At 38.9% G+C, this 21,895-nt stretch overlaps 1 protein-coding gene and 1 long non-coding RNA gene across 4 annotated transcripts; one reads left to right on the forward strand and one right to left on the reverse strand.

The window, feature by feature from the left end:
• Positions 1-1,735: 1,735 nt before the first annotated feature.
• tasor2 (transcription activation suppressor family member 2) lies at positions 1,736-19,590 on the reverse strand. Of its 3 annotated transcripts, none has more exons than XM_029434388.1 (22): positions 19,450-19,590; positions 18,996-19,144; positions 18,550-18,645; positions 18,382-18,454; positions 16,573-16,664; positions 16,327-16,464; positions 16,001-16,134; positions 15,870-15,886; positions 15,102-15,201; positions 14,897-14,991; positions 14,613-14,719; positions 14,081-14,153; positions 13,884-13,955; positions 13,676-13,783; positions 10,466-10,781; positions 9,796-10,258; positions 4,957-8,573; positions 3,832-3,954; positions 3,598-3,751; positions 3,394-3,499; positions 2,935-3,116; positions 1,736-2,626 (listed from the first exon to the last, which is right to left on the reverse strand). In XM_029434388.1, exons 1-17 carry the CDS (start codon positions 19,481-19,483, stop codon positions 7,677-7,679), a joined length of 2,964 nt encoding a protein of 987 aa, XP_029290248.1. In that variant the 5' UTR covers positions 19,484-19,590; the 3' UTR covers positions 1,736-2,626; positions 2,935-3,116; positions 3,394-3,499; positions 3,598-3,751; positions 3,832-3,954; positions 4,957-7,676. The 3 variants fall into 3 exon arrangements, with proteins under 3 accessions (XP_029290248.1, XP_029290247.1, XP_029290246.1); XM_029434387.1 differs by having other exon boundaries at positions 11,606-13,783; XM_029434386.1 differs by having other exon boundaries at positions 10,466-11,219; positions 11,606-13,783.
• Positions 18,040-20,307, forward strand: LOC115010019 (uncharacterized). The gene is made up of 2 exons (XR_003832403.1): positions 18,040-18,144; positions 18,523-20,307. It is a non-coding gene; the product is annotated as an uncharacterized LOC115010019 (long non-coding RNA).
• The last annotated feature ends 1,588 nt before the right edge of the window (positions 20,308-21,895 follow it).

Raw genomic sequence — 21,895 nt, forward strand, 5'->3', positions numbered from 1 at the left:
AGGTTAGCATCACAACACAACACACCGTGATGGTCAGATATTGGTAATTCGATTACTGAGACTTTATCGATATCCAGCCTTGTCGTTACCATGCTGATGAGTGGCTTCACTGATATTTTGTTATAGATCGTAGCTGTCTAGTAACATTTCAAGTTCAATAATCTTGGGGTCATTCTTCTTATTTACGTGAATATTTAGGTCTCCATGCAGGATTATTCTTTCACATCTAGTGATGCTGAGTGAAATCAGCTCTGAGAATTCCTGTAGAAATAGTGCTGAATATTTTGGTGGCCTGTACAATGTGATGATGAGCAAAGATAGTTCTGCTTTGAGCTCAATAGCGAGATACTCAAATGATGTAAATGTGCCCAAGTCAATGTCATTACATACAAGCAATGTTGATAAGATAGTGGCCTAGTACCTATGAAGAAGGAGCTCCTGGCAGCTTCAGCAAAATCTCTGTATTGGCTAAACCTCAGACCAGGAAAAGAGGAAGAAGGTGAGCAATACACAAAGAAAGCAGGAGAGCAGCACCTTTAGCAGCTCAAAAAGAAGATTACACTGAGTGAGGTAGAAAACAGCCTGGATAGAGATGCAGACAAACTGATGGTATCCTAAATCAGGCACTGCCATGGTCCAGCTAATCACCAAGTCCAAAGTACTTAGGAAGAGATACAAAGAAAAGTCACAGAACTGCAAGAGGTTATGACAGAACTCCGGCATTAACAATAATGCCAAGTCAGGTTTTTTCTCTCTTTTCCTAAGCGTCCCACCTTAGCTCACGATGCAAAACGAAGTGAGTGAGTTGGAGTGTATGGTTTGACCATTGTCTGGATGTAGGATGGGCCTGATCCATTCACAGCACAGCAGGCCAGTACCAGTGTCTTGAAGCAGATTCGGGCCGCCACTGGTAACCAGTGAAGGGAGCAAGAGAGCAGTGTAGAGTGGACAACCGAGAAAGTTGGGGAAGGTTTCAGTTTTTAAATTGTGATACAATCTGTTCACGCATTGGCAATACAAAGCAATTAATACATTGTTACCTACAGTACCTTTAAATGTCAACTTTAGCTTAATTGTCAAAATCACACACAAACTTCATGCTTTTATTTACAAGATACGACTCGTCCCTTTTTCGAACAAATTCACAGATCTGCTCCTATTCACCTCTAAACTAAAATGTTAAGTGGACAGGCGAAATAGGACTTAGACTTATGAATACTATTTAAAGGAACTTTTCCTCATTTGGTTTAAATCACATCCAAAATCTTACAGATGTTGAGTAAGTTGAACTGTCAGTCTGTTAGGAATGTCTGGATAAATAATGATCAGTGTTTTATTTATCCTTTGTATTGTATTATTTTGACGAATTTGAAGCCTATGCATATACATGTTTTTATATTCCCTGTCCCTGTGTTATATGTACTGTTATTTTATCAGTTTCATATTTAATTTAATGTAATTAATAAGTCTGACATTAATGTTTTGCAACCCTGATGTCTTGTACAGGACACTCCTGTCATTTTTATTCTCAGTGAGGCCCTCTCCTGGTTAAAGTTCTTATAATTTTACATTGCATGTTTTATGTGTCACTATACAAACACACAAATCTTTCTTTTTTTTCAGTTGAGTAAAGACGGTTAATTTGCTGATTTGAGTTTATTCCCACGATAAAGGCAACTTCATCTTAATCTTATTTCTAAGGGTGGTCTGTGAAAGTGAAGTGAGGCTCAAAGTGTAGATTATTCAGCCTGTATGGCTGATTTTTTTTTATTAATGCAAAACAATTAAAGAAACATCTTTATTATCAGTCAAGTTGCTCTGTACAGTCATGTATATACACACATTATGTGCTTAGTAATAATGTGAAATGGTTGTGCTCCAACTATTCAACACTCACTATTTAGGAATCAGTCAGAAACCTCAACAGTGTACCATAGTATATTTACATATATAAAATATACACCATTTGAAAACAGCCTAATTTAGCTGTGTTGTTAAATTTTACTCAAAAACTAAGGCCAAGGCTGTTTTTGTAAGTGAAGAATGTACCTATAATACACCTTAACCCTGCTACACCCTAACCCAACCAAACTAACAACCTAAAATATAACCTTCTCGACAGAGGTAATAATGATTCTGCAGCAAATGTATAAAGTTGAGATGGTGAAGACAAAAAAAATATAGTGTAAAAAAACCAAACAATTTACAATAAAAATATAATACAAAATGCATACAGTATATACAGTAACCTGCCTTTATTTCGGCATTTTTGTCACTATATTCATTAACTGAATGATAACTTAGATGACAAATGAAACAAAAAAACATGACAAATAATAAATCAATAATTATTGCTCCATACAAAAGAGTTAAAGTGATGTACTCAAAAAAATAAATAATTAAAATGTAGTATGTGTGAAATCACCATAAAATGTTAAATTACTGATTGTTTTCACCCATCCCGTGAGTTATTTGTCGTGTGGTTGTTGAATTAGCACAACTTAAAGAGTGCCCATCTGACTTTGTCCAGGTCAGGCTGTAAATGTTTCACTTGGAGAATACGTCAGGAAAGAGTTGAAAGTCATTGTTAAAATTCCATTCTTTGCAAATTCATTGTCTGTTGTATCTGTAAGAATAAGAAAAAACATGTCATTCTTTTTGCACAATAACTAAAACCTCTCCAGGTTAACCTAAATACAATGCTCAACTCAACAAGCACTATGTGTCTTTTGAGGATCTTTTTAATTTCCAAATAAAATTCAGTGTCTCAACGGTTTTGAGGCACTGCAGGATTAAAAGCAATCAATTTAAATTATGTATTACGGATGTTTATTAAAGATTTCTTGCAAATGACGCCTTTGAAATAAAACCACAATATCATGGGACTCATTGAATGTAAAAGATAGTTAATGTATTTGTGCATTAGTGTCTCACCGGTTATAAAAACAGGGAAACGCGCGGTTATATTCTGGACCTGCAAACGGACCAAACATGCAAGATAGTCGGGCTGATCTCTCGACATGAGGTCGCACTCATGATAAGGCAAGACCTCCAATATCCCAGCTTCTTGGCAACAGTTAAGTAAGTGCTTCTTCTCTTTTCCCTCTGCACTCAACCTGGATGTGAGAGGAGACATAATATTCAGACAGGAAACATTTGAACAGAAAGGCTTTTATAAACTGGACAATCAGCATCAGTCTTTCATAAAATTATGGGAAACAATATGTGTGAATAAGATCTGAATTAAAATATCAAAGAGGATATATGGAAAATCATTGCGGTCGATGCCAGGTCAGTAAGCTAATTAAATGACCAAAAAAGACTTGTTCCCTGTAACCTTCTATACACCCTTATTTATTTTAGTTATTTTTCCAAAGTTGACCCGATCCCTACCTTGCATTTTCTTTCAGTCGACGGCTGTCTCTGTAGTGCAACATCCATTTCCACTTCCCCGTTCTGCTTCGCTCTTGCAAAATGTCTGACATTTTTTTGATGTTGCCTTAAAATTCAAACAAATTTGATACGAGTTAAACTGGCTGCTTACGAGACACAATCTTAAACAGCAGAGAGCTGGTATTCAGTTAAAAGTGCACATACAAAGGCTGAGATGCTCCAGTTCTGCTCTGTCGAACATTATAAAGCCACCCCTCGTGAAGAGCTCCTGATGGGTAAGATTCACAACATCATCTGGTTCGTCAATTCCAGCAAACTGCACACCTGGTGACTTCTTCAGCTCGAGCAACTGCGGGACCTGAGATTGCAGAGTCATTAATTTGTGATTACCTGTTGCAAAAGTCACGTCTTGATCTTTTTCACCAGCTGATCAATTACCTCACAAATGTGCGCTGCAATGTCTTCATTCCTGAGGATGATGAGTAGAGATGAAGGACTACCCTCACCAAGGAAGAACTCTGTTGGCTGTACAGCAGTGTGGCCCTCTGCCTCTAACTTTGCCTAAGGAGAAATTACCCAAACTTTAAAAGCCATTTTCCATTAGAAAGTATTAAACTGCTTACATTAAAATTAGTCCCGTCTTGACTTCCTTTATAATATTTTGAGTACAATTGTGACAATTTTGTATGGTGTAAAAAAGTATGAGAATGACCATGGGAACTCCCTACCATCTCCTGCTGCTCATAGCATATTACTCAGTGTCTTCCAGTGATACAGGAATACACTGCTTTGAAAAACAGTATTGTAACTAGTTCTTTATTATTAAAAGAAAGAAAAAAGATTTATGGGGAAATATTTCTTTTCATCTCAGTGGTGCGTGTTGGTGTCTGTGTTTCATTGACAGGAGCCGTTAGGCTGAGCACCGGTAGGGGAAAGTGGGGAAGTAAGCAAACTTGCGCTGTCACATACACACATTAGTGGTATTGAAGAGTAAGGACTACACCTGCACCTAAATGAACAGAAGTGATATATCTAGGTGCATGTACTGTACATGCCATTTATTGTGCTGTAGCTGACCTGTTGATTTGCAATCTAGCTTGCAAACTGCTGTTAGCTGTGCACTTTTTCAGGCTGTAATCAGAGCCCATACAGCCCTTCGCTGTAGCAAAGGGAAAGACGCCGCTTAATTGGAAATTCAAGGCTTGTAAAATTCTTCTGCAACTTTTCATCTAACCGTTTATTGCAACAAATGAACAAAAAAGAGATGGAGCTAGATAGATAGATAGAGCTTTTTCCAGAGAAGTAGACATAGAAGTTTGTATAAATATTTTGGCTGTGCAAACTTGAATCCAAGCTGACCACAACCTCTGACCTCCATTAAGGAGCAAAAAATAGAAATTCTACTGGCACATTTTATGGGTTGTCAAAAAATACATTTTGCGTGGCATATCACTTCAGTTAGTTCAGCAATTCAAGCTATAAGAATATACATCTCATAAATATACCTTAGAAAAAATATAGTTAATAGAAATACTGCATTGGAAGTTTGTAAAAATGTATTACCTTGGTTTCCTCAAAGAAGGTATCCTCCGACGTCACCAATACGTAGAATCTGTACTTTGTTTTACAGAATTTCTTCACGACTGAATTCAGATTACTGCGAAAACTCTCATCCATCTCTCTCTTCATTTGATCACAGAAGTCAAAATGGTTACTTGGTTCAGTCTTTGGGTAACCTCTATCCATTCTGAAGTGCTTAGGTCTAGATGTGACATTTTTGACAGTACAAACATCATTCATCATTTCTTTGTACAGTCTGGCACACTCTGAAGTCAAACCAGAAACTCCAGCATGTTCCATTGGGTTCTCTGGTCCTTGAGATAATTTACTATTTTCTTCCTCTGTGGTGTCTGCCAGGTCTTTCCTGTCAGACATGTCTACCTTAATGATGTGTCCATCAAGTGACTGTCCATCAAAATGTGCCATCAAGGGATTCACAAAATCCTCCTGCTCCTCTAGACTGCAAAAGTGCACAGTCACCGGACTGGCGCAAGACAAATTCAGTTTGTCATGTGTGTCCTGTTGGCAGATGACTCCCTTCTTACTCCTTTTCAAAAGTTGTTTCATTCTCTCTGAGAAGATCAGGCACTCCTGCTCCATTGACGCATCAGTTGGGTCATCTTGTATGCACCTCTGAGAAACCTGCTCCAAAAAAGAATGAGATCGCTTCCTGCTGGTATTATAGACTGTACACATGATTGAGCTTTGAGGTCCAAGTGAAAGACTGTCCTCTATTATGCCACCATCTTTATGATCTGCATGTGAAGTTGATGTGTCAGAGAAGTTTTTCTGATCCATCTCAATGCTCTGTTTAGTTGTTTGCCCAACTTTCTCAACTATACTATGAGTCATGAAACCTTGGTTTCCATCAACAAGTTCAAAGGAACTTTTTACAGATTCAAAAGACTGCAAAGGGAGAGACGGTAAAGGAATCTTGACACATTTGGAAAGGTCCCTTCCTTGGTGCTGATATAAGGGATCTAGAAGTACACATTTAGCTTGATCTGATGTAGGCGTACTGTCACTAACATTTGATAACCAACTGCTCTTCGAAGGAAGCTCACTGGTTTCTTGCTTATCATCATTTAGTCCTCCAGAAGTAACCATGACACTTTCTGTCTTTTTCTCCGAGGGCATGGTAATGGGTGTGGTAATTGTGACTACAGGGTGTTCATTTTTTGAAAAATGTGACATTACAGCGTTTTCAATTTGTTTGTCTTTAGAGATGTAATCTGCAAGACTTTCATCACTCTTAGATGGTTTCACTGCCATGACAGGACGCTGACTGTATGAACGTGGTTCTTGACTTAAATTGGTCTCTGATGTTGTTTTATGTCCATCTTGGTCAATATTTGGTATAATGGCTTGCAAACTCTTAGTAGAGGGAACAGATCTGTAGGGATGACAACAATCTTGCTCTACGGAGGTTTCCTTTAATGTATCTGTTTTTTCAAAATAGGGTTGATGAACTGATGAGACCGTTTCCTGAAGCTGCAACTTTACACCAAGTACTTCCTCTAATTTACATTTGAAAGGTGATATGAGAAAGTGACCTGTTGATTCTGTGTGCAGTTCTTGTGAGGTAGAGGCTGACACCACAGCTGGCGTTGTATTGCTCATTTTGGTGTCCTTAAAGTCAGATGAGGTGTGGCATGGGACTAAGCAAGTGGGGATGGACTTGCTTCTGGGGTTATGGTTGATTTGATCAAGGGATTGTTTCATGTCAGCCACTTCAATCTGGCTGGATGTGTCAGGTTGGCTTGATTTGGAGAGGAACTTGTCAATACTTTGTAGAACTCTTAGAGTTCGTTGTTCAACGTCAGGGTCAAGATCACGATGAGGGTTGGCATCACTGTTAACTGTAGACTTGTGAGGTATCTCATCCTGCAGGAATGTTAAGTCTCTGTTAAGACATTTCTGATTCATATTTTCGGAGTTTTCACTGCCACTAAAAGCAGAAGCACTAGTACTACCTGGGCCAGAGCAAGTTAAGAACTCATATGGCTTCTCATCCATAGTTGGGGTAGAGCACCGGTCGTCAGACTCACTTCCCGAGACCAATGGCTGGTTGGTTTCATTTACATCAAGAAGTGAAAGAGATATTTTGCCAGCAGACAGTTCTTCCTTTTTGCCAGCAGGCAGTTCTTCTTTTGCCAGCAGGCAGTTCTTCCTTTTTACTGTTCATTTTAGATGTACTGCATACCCCCGTGGGAAAGACCATTTCAGAGTAGGTAGTTTCCCTAATACAAGGTACTTCTTCCTGGCCAACTTTTTCAATATTGCTTTGGGAGCGTAAGTTGTGTGGTTGTACTGTATCCTCTCTGGACGTGTCTATTCCAATAAATGGAATTAAAACCAAATTGTGGATCTTTTCCAATCCCTCATTTGTTTCTTTTGTCAGTGCCACTTCAGCTTCACACTGAGGTGAATGAGACTGATGATGAATCCGTTCTTTTTCAGTTGTCTTACCAACCTCTTGCTCTCCCTCAATTGATTTTGTATCCTGATCTTTGTGACCCTCACTACTCAGATTGAAGTTTGCCATTACTTTGTTGTGGCTTTCTGTTTGTCCTGTGTCATTTGTCTGGGGAATATGCCCATCTGCGTAGGACTCATCTAATGAACAGTTGTTCTCATCAGACATGGGTAATGCTGCCTTCTGAAGATGTGTCCTATCTGCCAAACAATTAGCATTTTCTGAATTTTCCTCAATTGAAGGTTCATCAGACAAAGGCTCCATTTCTGATGGCGCTTGAGGAGATTTTTCTGAAATGGCATTTTCCTCCTATCAATGGACTACCATTTGCAAAAGGTTTTCTGAAATGCAAATCATGACAGGCAACTTCTTCGTTGTTTGCTTCAGGTGGTTGCTCATCCAATGGTGGTTTGTGATTACACTCTGTGATGCAGTCCTTATTTACTAAGTCCACAGGTGAAACACAACGGTCTTTCTCATCAAGTCCATTTTCCTTTCCACAGGGATCTTCAATCACTTTACCGTTGTGTACTGTACAACAATCCACATCTTTAACATTTTCAGCCTTGCCTAGTGAGACTGTTATAGGTTCCACTCCAGATGACTGCTTCTCATCTTCCAAAAGACTTCCATTGCAGACTATACCCAATTCTTCTTTTGAGTCATCATCTGTATGAATCACTTTTGGAGAAGGTTCTACATTGCCTTCTTGGCATGGCTTTTCTTTCAATTCAATTTCATCATGCTTAACTGTATGAACCATATCACCGGTGTCTTTGTTGGAGTCTACCTCTATGTCGGTCACAGATTTGGATGAATCCCTTCCATGTTTTTGCAATAAACTCATCTCTGTAGCTTCCAAATTTTCAATGCCATCTTTCATATCGATCTTCTCATGGTTGCATCCATGTAAAATATGGCCAATTCCTGAAGAAATCTGATAGATTTCTGGCTGAAGGGATACCTTTTTCATCTCTTCTTGTATAAGAAGGAATGTTCCATCATCTTTACAAGCTTGTACAGCAGTGTGCTCCAGGCTCCCAGCTTTTTGTGAAGGGGTACAAGTCCTCTCATTTTCATATGTTCTTTTGAGATCATTCAACTCATTGATAATCTCTGTGGACTGTACCATTTTTTTGTAACACTGCAATAAAAAGAAAACAGAATAAGAATGACATATTATCAGTGAAAACCATTACTGCTGTTTCTCTGTGAGTTTTTAAATGTTTTGAAGGATTTGCCCTGATTTTTTAAAGGTCAACCAGCAATTAAAAAAATGTAGATACATGCATTGTATCAAGTTAGATATTAAGAAGGTAGGTTCCAAACAAAGAAGACAGGGTCTTTTCTGTTCTGAGAACACCACCTGCAAGGAAAGGAATAAAAGGTCTGGTACATAGTTAGTTGGGCAGCAGGTAAAAGGTGCAGACCGTTTCTAGTCAGTATGTAGAATGTCACCTTTGGTGGAGGAGCTAAGGCTTGTGCACTATATGTGGTTGGGTTCCTGTATAGAAGCTAGAATCTGGAGTTGTGTTTGTGCCTGTGTCAAACAGCATTTCAGAGTCTTTGGTCAGATGGTGATATAACCTGGTATATTGACAGAATAAACCTAAAACCTTGTCCGGCAGTGGCTCAGTCAGTAGGGACTTGGACTGTGACCCGTAGGGTTGCTGGTTCAAGTCACCGACCAGACCTAAAAAAAAATGGAGTGTGACTGCTACTTGGAGAGGTCCCAGTTCACCTCCTGCCCTGCTGTGGTGCCCTTGAGCAAGGCACTGGACATCCCCCTTCCCCCCTCACTCCCATTGCTCCCCGGGCGCTGTACATTAGCTGCCCACTGCTCCTAGTAGACGACTCCTGGTACTAGGATGGGTTAAAAGCAGAGAACACATTTCACTGTGTGTGCTGTGTACTCTGCATGTGTGACCATTAAAAAGAGGGTTTCATCCCTCTGATTCTATTAAAGGTGGAGTGAATGGAACTCTGAATTTCTGTCAGAGCCACATATATTTCAGCATCCCAGGGGAAGCTAGAAAGTCAGGTCTGTTCAAAGTCTCCAATGCAGTGAGAACTGTTTGGAGCTGTGGCCAAAAGGTCTGAGGGGATATGTGGAGAGAGCTTGTGACTCCCATTCAAATGCATTCTGCAAAGGCAAACTGGATTGTCCCTTTCAACTAACCCCCTTCAACAGTTCGTTATTGGTAGTCCCTTAATTATGTCGACGATGGCATGTCTATTATTACATGACAAGCGTGTGCTTCAGATCAGATTCTTTCAATTGTTATATATTCTAAAGACAATCTGAAAATCATGATAAAATATAAAATGCATAAGAAATTGGCACAAAAGTAACATTAGAACCAAACCTGAATTGTGATAGCCTCCTGTAGTCCCACGGATGACTTGAGTGTGTTCAATGTATCACTGGTTTCTTTCAGATTACCACACACAAAAGTCTTTTTTCTGTTGACTTGTGGCTCTGCGGTGACAATCTTCGCATTGGAGTTTTTCAGTGACAAGTCCAAAATCACAGATCCTTGATCCAACACAGAGTCATCTTTTTTGGTGAGGTCCAAAGCTTTTGAAATGGAAGGGTTTGCAGTGGCTGTCACACTTGGGAGTAGAGCAAATGAATTGGCCTTGAGCTCAGACTGTGCTGTGGTTGATAGTATTCCACTGGACATTTCCAAAGAATCACTTTCTTCGGAACATGGGTACGAGTCAACATTAAAGAACCTGGCTGTAGACCGACTGTAGAACAAACCTATCCACATGTGGACGATCAGCCGCACCTCTTCACTGGTGTCTTGCATGGAGAAATCCCATGAGCTATCGAAGATGTGAAATGTACAAGAATTAGCACTTTCAGCTGAATAACTGATGATCGTGTCATCTGAACTAAAACTCAATTTACCGCATATTGCCCACATTTGTTAACTAAATACAAACAAGTATAACACTGAAATGATGTGAAGAGATACATTTTAACTTTTATGTTGAGATTCCTTGTATAAATAAGTAAAACAATGTACGTACCCATGCAAGGCTCGGACGATAGTTCTATCCTTCGAGTCATTTGTAAACTTGCTGTCTAGATCAAAGTCATAGTTTTCTTTCCATTGCTTTGTGACTTGGATAGATTCATCATTGTTAACAAAGGTACGGGAGTGTCTGAACTTTCTTCTGCGCATTATGTGTTTCTTCAAGTTTTCTGGAGTCATGTGGTTTTGTTCACTTCTGACTTTCTGGCTGACAGAGGGGTGTAGTGTTTTAATTCCATCGCCATACTTTGTCTGGTGATGGTGCAGCAGTCTGGTCGAACCACTTAAAGGGGAAACCTGGAAAGGCGTACCTGGCAAACCCAATAGTAGAGAGGAAGACGGTGGCAATGAGTAAGCATGTTCTTTAGATAGCAAACCAACCAATTCATTGATTCCGCCAAGATGGCTTGTTGAAAGAGACTCAAGAGGTTGCATTGGTCTAACAGCAGGCTGTCTAAGCAGAGCATGAAGAACTGACTCTTGTTCAGTACTGGTAACATCTTTTGTAAGGTCACACTTCTTCAAATTTTTCTCAGGTTTTCGCTCAAGTGCTGGGTCTGGTTGTGGTGGGACCTGGTCATTACTGACACTGAGTGCCAAGTCAGCAAGTAAGTTCAAAGCATCTGTTGATGAGCAAGCACTGTTCATTTTTTCCTTAACAGTCTTCGTTACAGAATTATCCCTAGTACTCTCTTTGTTTTTGAGTTTGTCACTGGCATAACAAGCTGGGGTTTGAAAATGCAACCACCCTGTGAAGACAAAACAGAGGAGAAAAAAGAAAAACAGCATGAAAATAAAAAGTAGCACATTGAAAGCATTTGAAATATACTAATGTATTACTATTAGGAACCTGTCACCAACTTGTAAACTATACTATTGTTTCAAACAAAGGGATTGGTTTATCAGTCAATACCACCACATTAGGGTGCAGATGCAAACATGCAGCAAAAGCATAAGCAAATAAAGAACTAGCAGAGACTTAGCAAAAAAGGATACAAAAGCACACTTAGGACAGATGCAGAGGGCCAGATCCAAGAAAAGGGTCAGTCAGTTTCAATGTCATACATAATACTGGAGATGTTACACATCATGCACATAAAAACAAGCATTCAATATTTGTAGAAATTTGACTTACATTTCTTTTTGACATACTCTGTAGAGATGCCTTGATGCTTTTTGAGCATTTTAATCCTTCCTCTTCTCGGAAAGATTGATGGAGGCCTTGGTACGATTTGAGGTTGTTTGTCTAAAATGGTTTGTTCTTGCGTCTCTGATGAGTCTGTCCCTTGTTGAGTATCCTTAGTTTTCTGTATCTTATCTGGTGTCTCCTTCGGGGTAAGGCCGAGGGCAAATGCAAAGAGAGGGTCAACTGACAGCATGTTTGACACTTCCTTGACATGCACATTAGTGTCCTGGACACTTGTGATTGTATAATTACTCTTCAGCATCATGGTGTGTGTCTCAACTTTGCCCTTCTTGAGACAGGGCTCAGTGTCTTGAGCAACATCTGCAGTTATTTTCTCTGACACAAGGAGATCCGTTTTTCTCTTTCCTCTTAAAAGAACTGATTTTAATTTACTCAACAATAATGCACCCTTTGTGGCAATCTTTTCTGGAGAGAGGGTATTAGTGAATTTTTCTTTAACTGCTTCTGAGGGAGGCGTTGCTGCGGTCTTCGAAGAATGCTCACTACTCTCTTGATTCAAAGTCAATGAACCATTGCCATCATCTGACACTCTCAAAATATTGTGTTCAGGATTAACATCATTGTCCACAACACTTTGAAGATAGTTCCCTCCATCCTTGGATGTTGTGGCCTCTGTTTTGTCCACTGCCGTCTCTGAAGCAGTGCTAGACTCTTGCTCCATTTCGACTGTGTCATTAGCATTCGCAGAGTCATCAACCAACATTTCTCCAGGGCACTGTTCATCTTTTGTAGATTGAAGTTTATCCTTTAAAGACTTAATCTGATCAGCAATATCTACAGAGCCATGAGGAACCAATATTCTGCCACATTCGCTGATGACCGGCTTTAAGTCCCAGCGCTCTGTTTTTCTTCTCAGAGGACAAGCTTCAAGTTCCATTAAAATGGTGCTTTCCAAGCTCTGCTGTCCAGGGTCGGTTTCTTTCTCCTCTGGTACTGCTAATCCAACAGAAGCCGATCCAACCGTTTCATTTTTTGATGACCGTTTTCTCAATTTGCACTTTTGCTGAACTTCCCTCCGATCAATATCTGAAGGATTACTTAACTGTGGGTGGCCTGATGATTCCTTGGCCTGACCTTCTTTCTGACTCTTGAAGTTGTCATCCTCCACTGGTATTTGTAAACTGGGAGTCTCAACACAAGTTTTAGATACCTTTTTCCGACCTTTGAAATGTCCCCTGCGTAGTCTCCTCCGTTTAGATTTTGTGAGATTGGTGACCTCGGGACAATCCAAAACCTTTTTGGTTGTAACAGTCTCATCATTCAGAGAGTTCACTCCTGCCGTTTGTAGTTTGGCTGTTGAATAACAGGAAAGCTGAAAGTCTTTATGCTCTGTGGCAGACACAGTACTGATTATACTTAAACTCTCATTAGTGACAGTTCGCTCTGCCGAAGTGATGCTGACAATCAGCTCTGCAGGAAGGTCATCCGATGTAGAGGGAGACGGGAGATCTTTTGCCCCCATGTCATCAGTTTTGATCAGCACAGTCAAATCAAATTTGCCAGTGTCTTTGGTAGCATCTCCAGCTTGCAAATCCTCTGCTACAACATTTTGAGGCACAGTTGTTAAGTCCACTTGTGCTTCAGCATTTGTTATACAACTGTCCACAGGTGTTTCAACGTTTACAGGAGATCTCTGGCCTGTCAACTGGTCTTCTGACTCCATGCTAACAGGATTAGCTGGTGCCTCCTCAGGAGATGACAGACAGATGTAGACATCATCATCAAGGTCTTCTATTCGCTCTTGTCCAGCTGCCAGGATTTCTGAAGCCTTGGACACTAGCATTTGAAAAGAGACTGGTTTGTTCAGGTATGTCCTGAAGCTCTGCCATGCCCTGTTAGTCCACTCCGGGGATGTGTAGAAGTGCTTGTGGGCATCCGGCACGTCATACTGATCTGGAAAGATGCTGACTTCCCTAGAGGGACTTAATGCCAACCCAGGATTTATCAGTGCTGCGTAACTCTGCATATGCTGTGACAATACTTCACACAGCTCTTCACCTGGGTCAATGGGTGTTTTCTCAACTTCACCCTCTGCATAACTTAGCACCGGTAAAACCCGCAGGAGTTCAGATGACATGGCAGTCTTTTGATGTCCACATTTTGTGTCTGTGAAAAACAAGAAAGTACTTTGATCTCTGCTTTTGTATTAATTAACATTTCAACATATCAAATGGAAATATCCACTGTTAAAACATGCTGTAATCACCTCTCTGTATTACATGTGAGGCTGGAAACACAAACATGCCTTGCAGAACCTCAGTTGCATTGGACCCAGTATCTGAGAAGAAAAAGCAAAGAGACTGTATGTGGCCGATATGAAGTGGAATTATGAACAATGATAGAATTCAGCATGTTTTGTTGTGAGATTGACAACATAGTACGCTCATCATTTTTATATCTTACCATCATATGTGAGAAAATGGGAGGAGTGCAGCAGGATAAGAAATCCACCACTGTGCAGCTGAATAGTGAGAGCCTGTGCATAAATGAGCAAGTTTGTCAGATACAGTTTTTGGATGTTGGGTAGCAAGTAAAACTCGACAAAAATATAATCTTGTAGTGCAAACTGATACAAAAAAGAGACAGACTGTTGTAAGGCATAGGACATTTCCAGTTCTGAAACTATTGACTAGACAATTAACAGAGAAAATGATTGACAATATTATAGTTAATAATCATTCTTTGATAAAAAATTAAAAAGAATTCCCAATCACTTGCCGGTTATAATTGTAGAAATGTAAGGGTTTGTTTGGTTTTTGGCATTTCATATCAGTATAAATGGAATACTTTAGGTTTCTGACTGTTAGCCAAACCAAATAAACCACCACTTTGGGCTCTGATGAATTGTGATAGGTATTTGTTATTCTTTTTTGACACTTTTATGGAATGACTGTCCCTACTACCTCTGAAATGATGATAATAAACAGAAACTCACAAGATCTTTCTCCTTGATCTCCCGCAGAAGCAGAGAGAGTGACTGGGTTTCTACCGTCCCCGTAGAAACCAGCTCACACAGAGTGTAGTATAAGCCATCTAGAAAGACTGAGAGACAGCCAAAAAACAAAATTATTTAATCAAATGTTCAATTAATCTAAGCTATGTGTTCAGACACTCTTTGAAACTTTAACTTCTGAACTTAATTGAAAACACATAAAGTGAAACTGTTCTGTGTTTACTCACTTCTGAGTCTAAGTCAGATTTGTTATAATATTTTCTAACCTTCACCAGAGAAGCAGGTTTCAAAGACGGCCTTTGGCAACAGCTGTCTCAGATCTAACATGGAAATGGCTCGGCTAATTTTCACCACTGATGGCCTTAAATGACAAAAAGAGACAGAGCACAGAAAATAGGTTAGATAATTCATAAAAGAAATGTAAGATTTAACATTTCTTGTTGTATTTTTCATGTTGACATTTTAACTTACAGTTCTACAGGGATTAAGGCTCCTGCCGTAGACCTCAGCCCAACGTCATAGAACAGTGTGTCTATTTGAAGCTGACCCCTCCACGGAAAGTAATAACAAACTATCAAAAAATCATTAAATAAAACAGTTAGACAGTATATTTTTAGTAAATGGTTAAAAAAAGGTGCAAGAATATTTAATTATTAAATTGCAATCTATTCATTATGACGACATTCTTTAAATTCTTAATTTTTTTAAGAGTGACCAATATTCAAACTTGACCTCCCTGTATATAATTAACTGTTCTGACCTCTAGGATAATCACAGCCGAATGAAACTTTACAACCACAAACTACAGACTGAGGGATTTAAATAAGGAGTTTTCTGAGCAACTTCCAGAACAGATGTGCTCGCCATATAATTGCCGAAAAATGCAATTCTCGCATTGCAAATCTCCAAATGTCAAAGGTTTTTGATATCGAATCACAGCATGAGTTTTCTATGATGTTCCTTAAGGCCTTGGTGTCATAGTGTGGCATTTTGGAGGGCGTTTTGACCATTTAGTCAATTATCGAGTGGTAAAGAATTGTTAAAAGTACTGTTGACTTTTTATCTACTCCGGAAAATCCCCTGTTCCCCACCCCTACCCCCCCTTGGAATAGTAAAAGGTTAAACAGTGGTCCATATGGGCTGTTATTGTGCTGAACTCCTTTATGATAGAGCTTTAGTATTTCCTTTTGACAGCAATATGTAGGAAGAAACACGTTCGCTTAATTACATGTTACTTACCAAGTTTTTTCTCCTCACTGAAAAGAGAAATCAGGAAACAATTCATTCATATGACTTAAACATTCTCAATTTGTATGTGATTGTGAAAACACTCAGGGGTGAGAATGTGCTTTGCTGTAGCAACACAGTACCTTTTCTCCTGGGGTGCTACTAGTGTTGCTTTGGTATCCGTATATGAAAATGATACAATGGCAAAAGGACAGGCAGCGCTGGGAGATTGAGTTGTCACATTGCTGTCATCATTTAGCAGCTCATACATGTAATACTGCAAGGACAAAACAAGACGCACTTGAGATGCCTGGTGTTTCTGCAACTTTTCCCTTCTTAACATGCAATCATGCATTAAGGTACTCAACACTAGTGTGCTCACAAGGATGCATTTACACACAGATAGATAAGAAAGACACATAGTATCATCACTGACGCTTTTTATCACCAGTCACATGCCTCTTCTTACCTGGGTTCTCTCGAAGGCAAGAAAAGAGCTGGTTTTGGAAGATACCGAAGGCAACTGTTCGGACACATGACAGTCAAACCCCACAGTGGGCGCGGTGAGATTCTGCGTGTAGTTCTCTAAAACCTTCTTCACTCTACCCTGTTGGTAACAAGAAAGGACAATTATGTTGATCATTAATAATAATAATTTATCATTTTTCAATGACAACATACCTAAGCAATCTATCACAATATATTTTTTTAGTACCTTTGTCAGCCTGATGATGGCAATGTATCCAGATTTCCCATGATACCAGCGATTCAGATCCAAACAGTCAGAGTACATTGAAATGTAAACACCTGAATAAACACAGAAAAGTTTCACTTATTATGTTTTCAGTTTAAAAAGAAGTACAGGGAGAGTTACTTATCAAGATTTGAGGACATCATAAAAAACTACAATAATTATCTCCTAACTTCAAAGTGCATTTCTTTAACAACTGACACTCCTACAGCAGCGAAGCTGCACCTTGAAACGTGAATGTGTCTCAGTCATAAAACATACATTTCTCTGCACTTACCAACAAGAGTGAATACTATAGATACTTAAGACAATCTTTTTTGCTTTTTTATAGATCGTAGCAAATCAATAAACTTTGTTGACTCCACAAGGAGAAAGTGTAGACTCCTAGCAGCAGAAAGTACTTCTAATGGCCAGACTCTTGGATTTTACTAGTTACTTTCACTACTTCTGATGTATCTTGGAGAAGATTTATTAAAAACGTATTGACAGAAGTCCAACATTCGCTGGTTGAAGAATAAGGAGCGGGTGTTGCTGCTTCCTCACTAAAGGCCACATTTATATTCCTGTTCATGTCTTACAACATACTGTATTTTCTTAAGAGCCAATTGTTATCAATAGGGCTTTAGACCTTGTGTTATTAAAATATAAAAAAGTATAATTCAATCATTTCAATGCACTGGAATATGAAAATGGATAGATGAGACACTGGACAATGAGCGACATTCAGTTCTCTCAGGTTGCAAATCTTAACACAGGAGGCTAAACAAAGAGCCTATAACCAGTTTGGTAGGTTTATAGGTTTACACCATCAGTGTGCTGACAAAGAGAAGACAGTTACGACATGTAAAAAGAACAAATACTAACTGCATCACCTTTCCAAATGTCTCTTTCAGCCATTAAGACATGCATGTGTCTGGTATGAGAAGGTATTTGAGGAAATTATAGTTTATTATTGAAGTTATAGTTATAGTAGCATTGCGATCTGCACAGGAACTTAACAGATCGAATCGGATTAACCCCATGCAACACTGCTACATTCAATTACATGTGAAACAGTGGAGTTCTTGTTGTCATGTTCACCTCCAGTGTGGTTTTATACCACCGTTGACAGAAAAACAAGGACTTTGACCAACGTATCTGATGAATTCCACACTTATCACAGAAAAGAGTGAGTGGAGGGATAACAGACTAAATCTTCTCATCACATTTCAAATGTTACAATATAAAGAAAAACAGATATTACAGGAATACATGTTACAGTTAAATGTGATCCATGTTGTACATGATATAAATGCTGATGTCATCTTTAACACAATTCATATCCTGAACTGCTATGCACCAACTTGCACTTTCTGTTTCACAACAGACATTCTTCCACTTTCATTTATATACATTTGTACAGCTTTTAAGCTTTCACTTTCATATGCAGTGGAGCACCAGTAAATCAACAGGGATTATTCCTTGGTGCATGATCTGCACTCCAGATACTTTGGATAGGCTGCAAGCATGGGTAATGTCCTGGATAGAGCCATCAAGGTAAAATACTTTAAATTCATGAGAAAGTATTATTTTAATTATTTGCATTTGCAAATCCAAGTAAATGTATCAATGTTATATGTAACAGAAAATGTTGTGTACAAATCTCATGTTTTCTGCATAGTAATATGACCTCGTTTGCTGTGGCTGAGCTGTCCATACTAAAAGGACACTGTGATCTCACTACTGGTTGTAGCCGTATGAGGGGGAGAAAACACATGAATCATTATATTTTACCGTTTGAGGGATCTCCCAGAGTTGTGCATGTGCTGTTCCCGATGAGCACACCAGTTTCACCAAGTGCATTAGCCTTTAAACAAATGAAAATATGGGTATGAGCAAGATCAGGAATAATAGTTAGAACCTGTTTTTTTTCAGGTGTGCCAGTATTTCAAGTTGTTTTACCTTGTTGACATCATCAAACAGCAAAAACCCATAGGATTCCTCCAGATCCTCCTCTGAATATCCTACGTCTCTTCTGTTTGCTCGGAAAGCATTATACTGATATAAAAAAGAAGAAGAAATCAGTATGAAAGCTGTCAAATGTTATTTAGATTTCATGTTTGAGGATCCCTTTAATAGAAAGTGCCTATGTTCACATATTCACTTCATTCTTTTCTGACATAAAGGATTTAATATACAAATTAAGTCTCCTAGTAGCTACTGATAATGTTTAAAAGATTCAGTAATCATAATGGTATCTATAAATATATATATACACTGTATGAGATTATGACATCAAGTTCTGTGCAGCTATTTAATAAATGTGAACAGATGTAAGGTTAACAATCTCGGCTTCATGTTTAATGACATCTAAATGTTGAAACATGAGGAATAAGATATGCACTGACCTTTTCTTCCAGTACTGGATTCTTTACCAAGGCAGCGGACGTATACCTGAAAGACTGCTTTGACTCCTCATACAAGTACGCACTTTTAACTGGAGCCAGAATATTGTTTAGAAAGACCAGAGAACTTTCTGAGACAGGTATTAAAACACCTAAAAAAAAGAAGAAAAAAAAGGGGGCAAACATGAGAATAGTATACAAGCGACATTGTGAAAATTAAAGCCCACTGCGTTTTCTTTTTTCCCAGCAACAACAAAAAGTTTCCGAAAACTATTTGTCCTGTGAGACACGACATAGCAGAACTACATGTACTTTTTTGATCTAATCATACAACAGCAGTAGGCTTATGTCTCGAGTAGCCTACAGTTAAGGAGGAAATAAACCATCCGATCCACATTTGTTAAACCTAAAAGTGAAAGTCACACGAGGAGAAAGAGAAGAAGAAGAAGCTCGTCACCTTTGCTCGAGGCACCACCATTCCCACTTTCCATTGCTGTACACTTAAGAAATCTGTCTTTCTCCCTTTGCCCTTCGTTGAAAACAGTTCTCTCTGGTTTTAAACATTACAACAGAAATACGAAGTCCCATGTAGCCTGTATCCAGTAAACCTTTTAAAGTAACTTGAGCCTGAGCCGCAGTTCCAACAGACATATTTATGCGACAACCAGGAAGTTACAAAAGAGGCGACAGTCCGACCACGTAGACATACAAATATCCAGTTAAATCCACTTTCATGGTTTCACAGGTAGTAAATCCGCTTAATGTTTATATCTCCTCAATTCGTCATGCATGGGTGGTCGACGCATCCAAGTCCGTTTCGAAAAAGAAACAGAAACCTATCGAGGGGGAAGCATCCATCTTGAAAGTGTACACCAAACTGTGGTGCTGGTGATTGTTGAAGCTAGTCTGCGCCTGCGGTTCACTTCTCCTCCTGTGTGTCTGCGTTCCTCTTTGCAGTCAGAAATTAATGATTGCTAACTGTACACAAAATGGCATAGACAAAAAAAAAAAGCCTGTTTCGTCCCTCAACGTGATACAGAGTGACCGTTTTGAAGGTTGTAGCGTGGATTATACATGTACAATTTATATGCACGTAGTTTAGTTTGGTGTAACTAGAGATTGGGTGGAGACATAACCGACTCTCACATGGACACACAGCACCAAGCTTTAGTTCCTGTTTGTCTCTGCTGGTATTATGATGTATTTGTGTAAAGAAACTAGGGCGGAAAATAATAATGTTAATTGACAAGTGACCTACTTATTCTTTTTAGATTCATTGATTAATCGTGTGGTCTATAAAATGTCAGAAAAATAGTGAAATATGTCTTGTCTTTTTGTCAATCCAAATGTGTTCAGTTTAGTATGTTATATAACAGCAGGAAATCTCTGAAAACACAATTTACTTCCATTTTAGCATGACAAATGACTTTATCGATTATCAAAATAGTTGCTGATTATTTTTCTGTCAATCGACTAATCGTTGCAGCTCTACAATATACCAGTAGGCTACTTTGACAATTTGGATTGAAGACCGTTCTGCCTCTGTGAGTTGTTATTTGTGATCTTGAGTTGTTATATAGTGATCACTAACATTACATTACATTACATTACATTACAGTTCATTTAGCTGACGCTTTTGTCCAAAGCGACGTACAAAAAGTGCAAACAATCATGGAGATACAACTCCTCTAGCGCCTTGAGATTGCTTTTAGCTTTGAAAGGTGCTTTATAAATATAATTATTATTATTATTATTATTATTATTATTATTATTATTAACTCCGAACAGCAAGAATCTTGTAAGTACAATAGCTTCAAATAGGTACAATTGTATAAGTGAACACTGTCTTCAAATAAGCCAGTTTGAAGTGCAACATACAGAAACAACAGAATACAAATTCAACTATTAGCTATAAATAAGCCAAACCAATATAAGTGCAAGATACAAAGAACAGTTATTTTGTTTTCTTCATTCGCCGAGGTGCAGTCGACACAGGTGAGTTTTCAGTCTGCGACGGAAGGTGTGAAGACTGTCTGCTGACCTCACATCAATGGGGAGGTCGTTCCACCATTTTGGAGCCAGGATAGCAAACAGGCGGGTTTTGTTTGAGGGAAATCTGGGTCCCACTCGTAGTGAGGGAGTTGTCGAGCCGATTGGTCCAAGCAGATCGAAGTGAACACGCTGGGGTGTATGGTTCGACCATGGCCTGGATGTAGGAAGGGGCTGATCCATTCACAGCACGGTAGGCCAGCACCAGAGTCTTGAAGCAGATTCGGGCCGCCACTGGTAGCCAGTGAAGGGAGCCTTTTATGAGATTTTAAAGCTCCATTAAACAATGTATATATATTATTATATATATATATATATATATATATATATATATATATATATATATATATTGTGAATAAGTGTATAATATGAAATGGTCATTAGTAGTGCCGAATCAACTGAGAATCAATTAGCCCCCAATTATCTATCTCTGTGCAGCTGAAAACCACTTCATGGTTTCAGTCCTGTGGTTCCTCTCACCGCCAACATATACAAATTGTAAGTTACAATCAATGCTTTGTGTTTTATTTTTGCATTACAATACAAAATGTACGACGCCCCCAAAGGGTCATGGTGGTAATTTCTTTTTTGAACTACTTTTGCATTACCTTGGCATTACTTGGGACATTTTCTCGTATTTGCCCTGGCAAATACACGCTATTTTGCTGGTATCCACATATCACTGATTGGTATAAGGGACAATGGACCGCAAGCCCTTCAGGGTTATTCAAAATGCAAGAGTCCTGCTCACACTTTCGGGGTTAATTTTACCATAATGACCGGCTCGCTGTGTATTATCCTGCTTATTACACGGCTACTTACAGAATATATAAATAATTTATGATTAAAAATAT

This window comes from Cottoperca gobio, chromosome 6 (assembly GCF_900634415.1).
Source record: "Cottoperca gobio chromosome 6, fCotGob3.1, whole genome shotgun sequence".
In the NCBI taxonomy this organism is placed as follows: Eukaryota; Metazoa; Chordata; class Actinopteri; order Perciformes; family Bovichtidae; genus Cottoperca; species Cottoperca gobio.

Bases quoted from the DNA above. Each gene is read 5' to 3' on its own strand.
- tasor2 (XM_029434386.1), bottom strand. From the start codon at position 19,483: ATGGAAAGTGGGAATGGTGGTGCCTCGAGCAAAG. The intron at 16,665-18,381 runs GTAAAATATAAT...GTGTTTATTCAG, and splicing joins TCTGGGAGATCCCTCAAACG to GTGTTTACATTTCAATGTAC. The intron at 11,220-11,605 runs GTAAGTCAAATT...TTGTCTTCACAG, and splicing joins AGAGTATGTCAAAAAGAAAT to GGTGGTTGCATTTTCAAACC.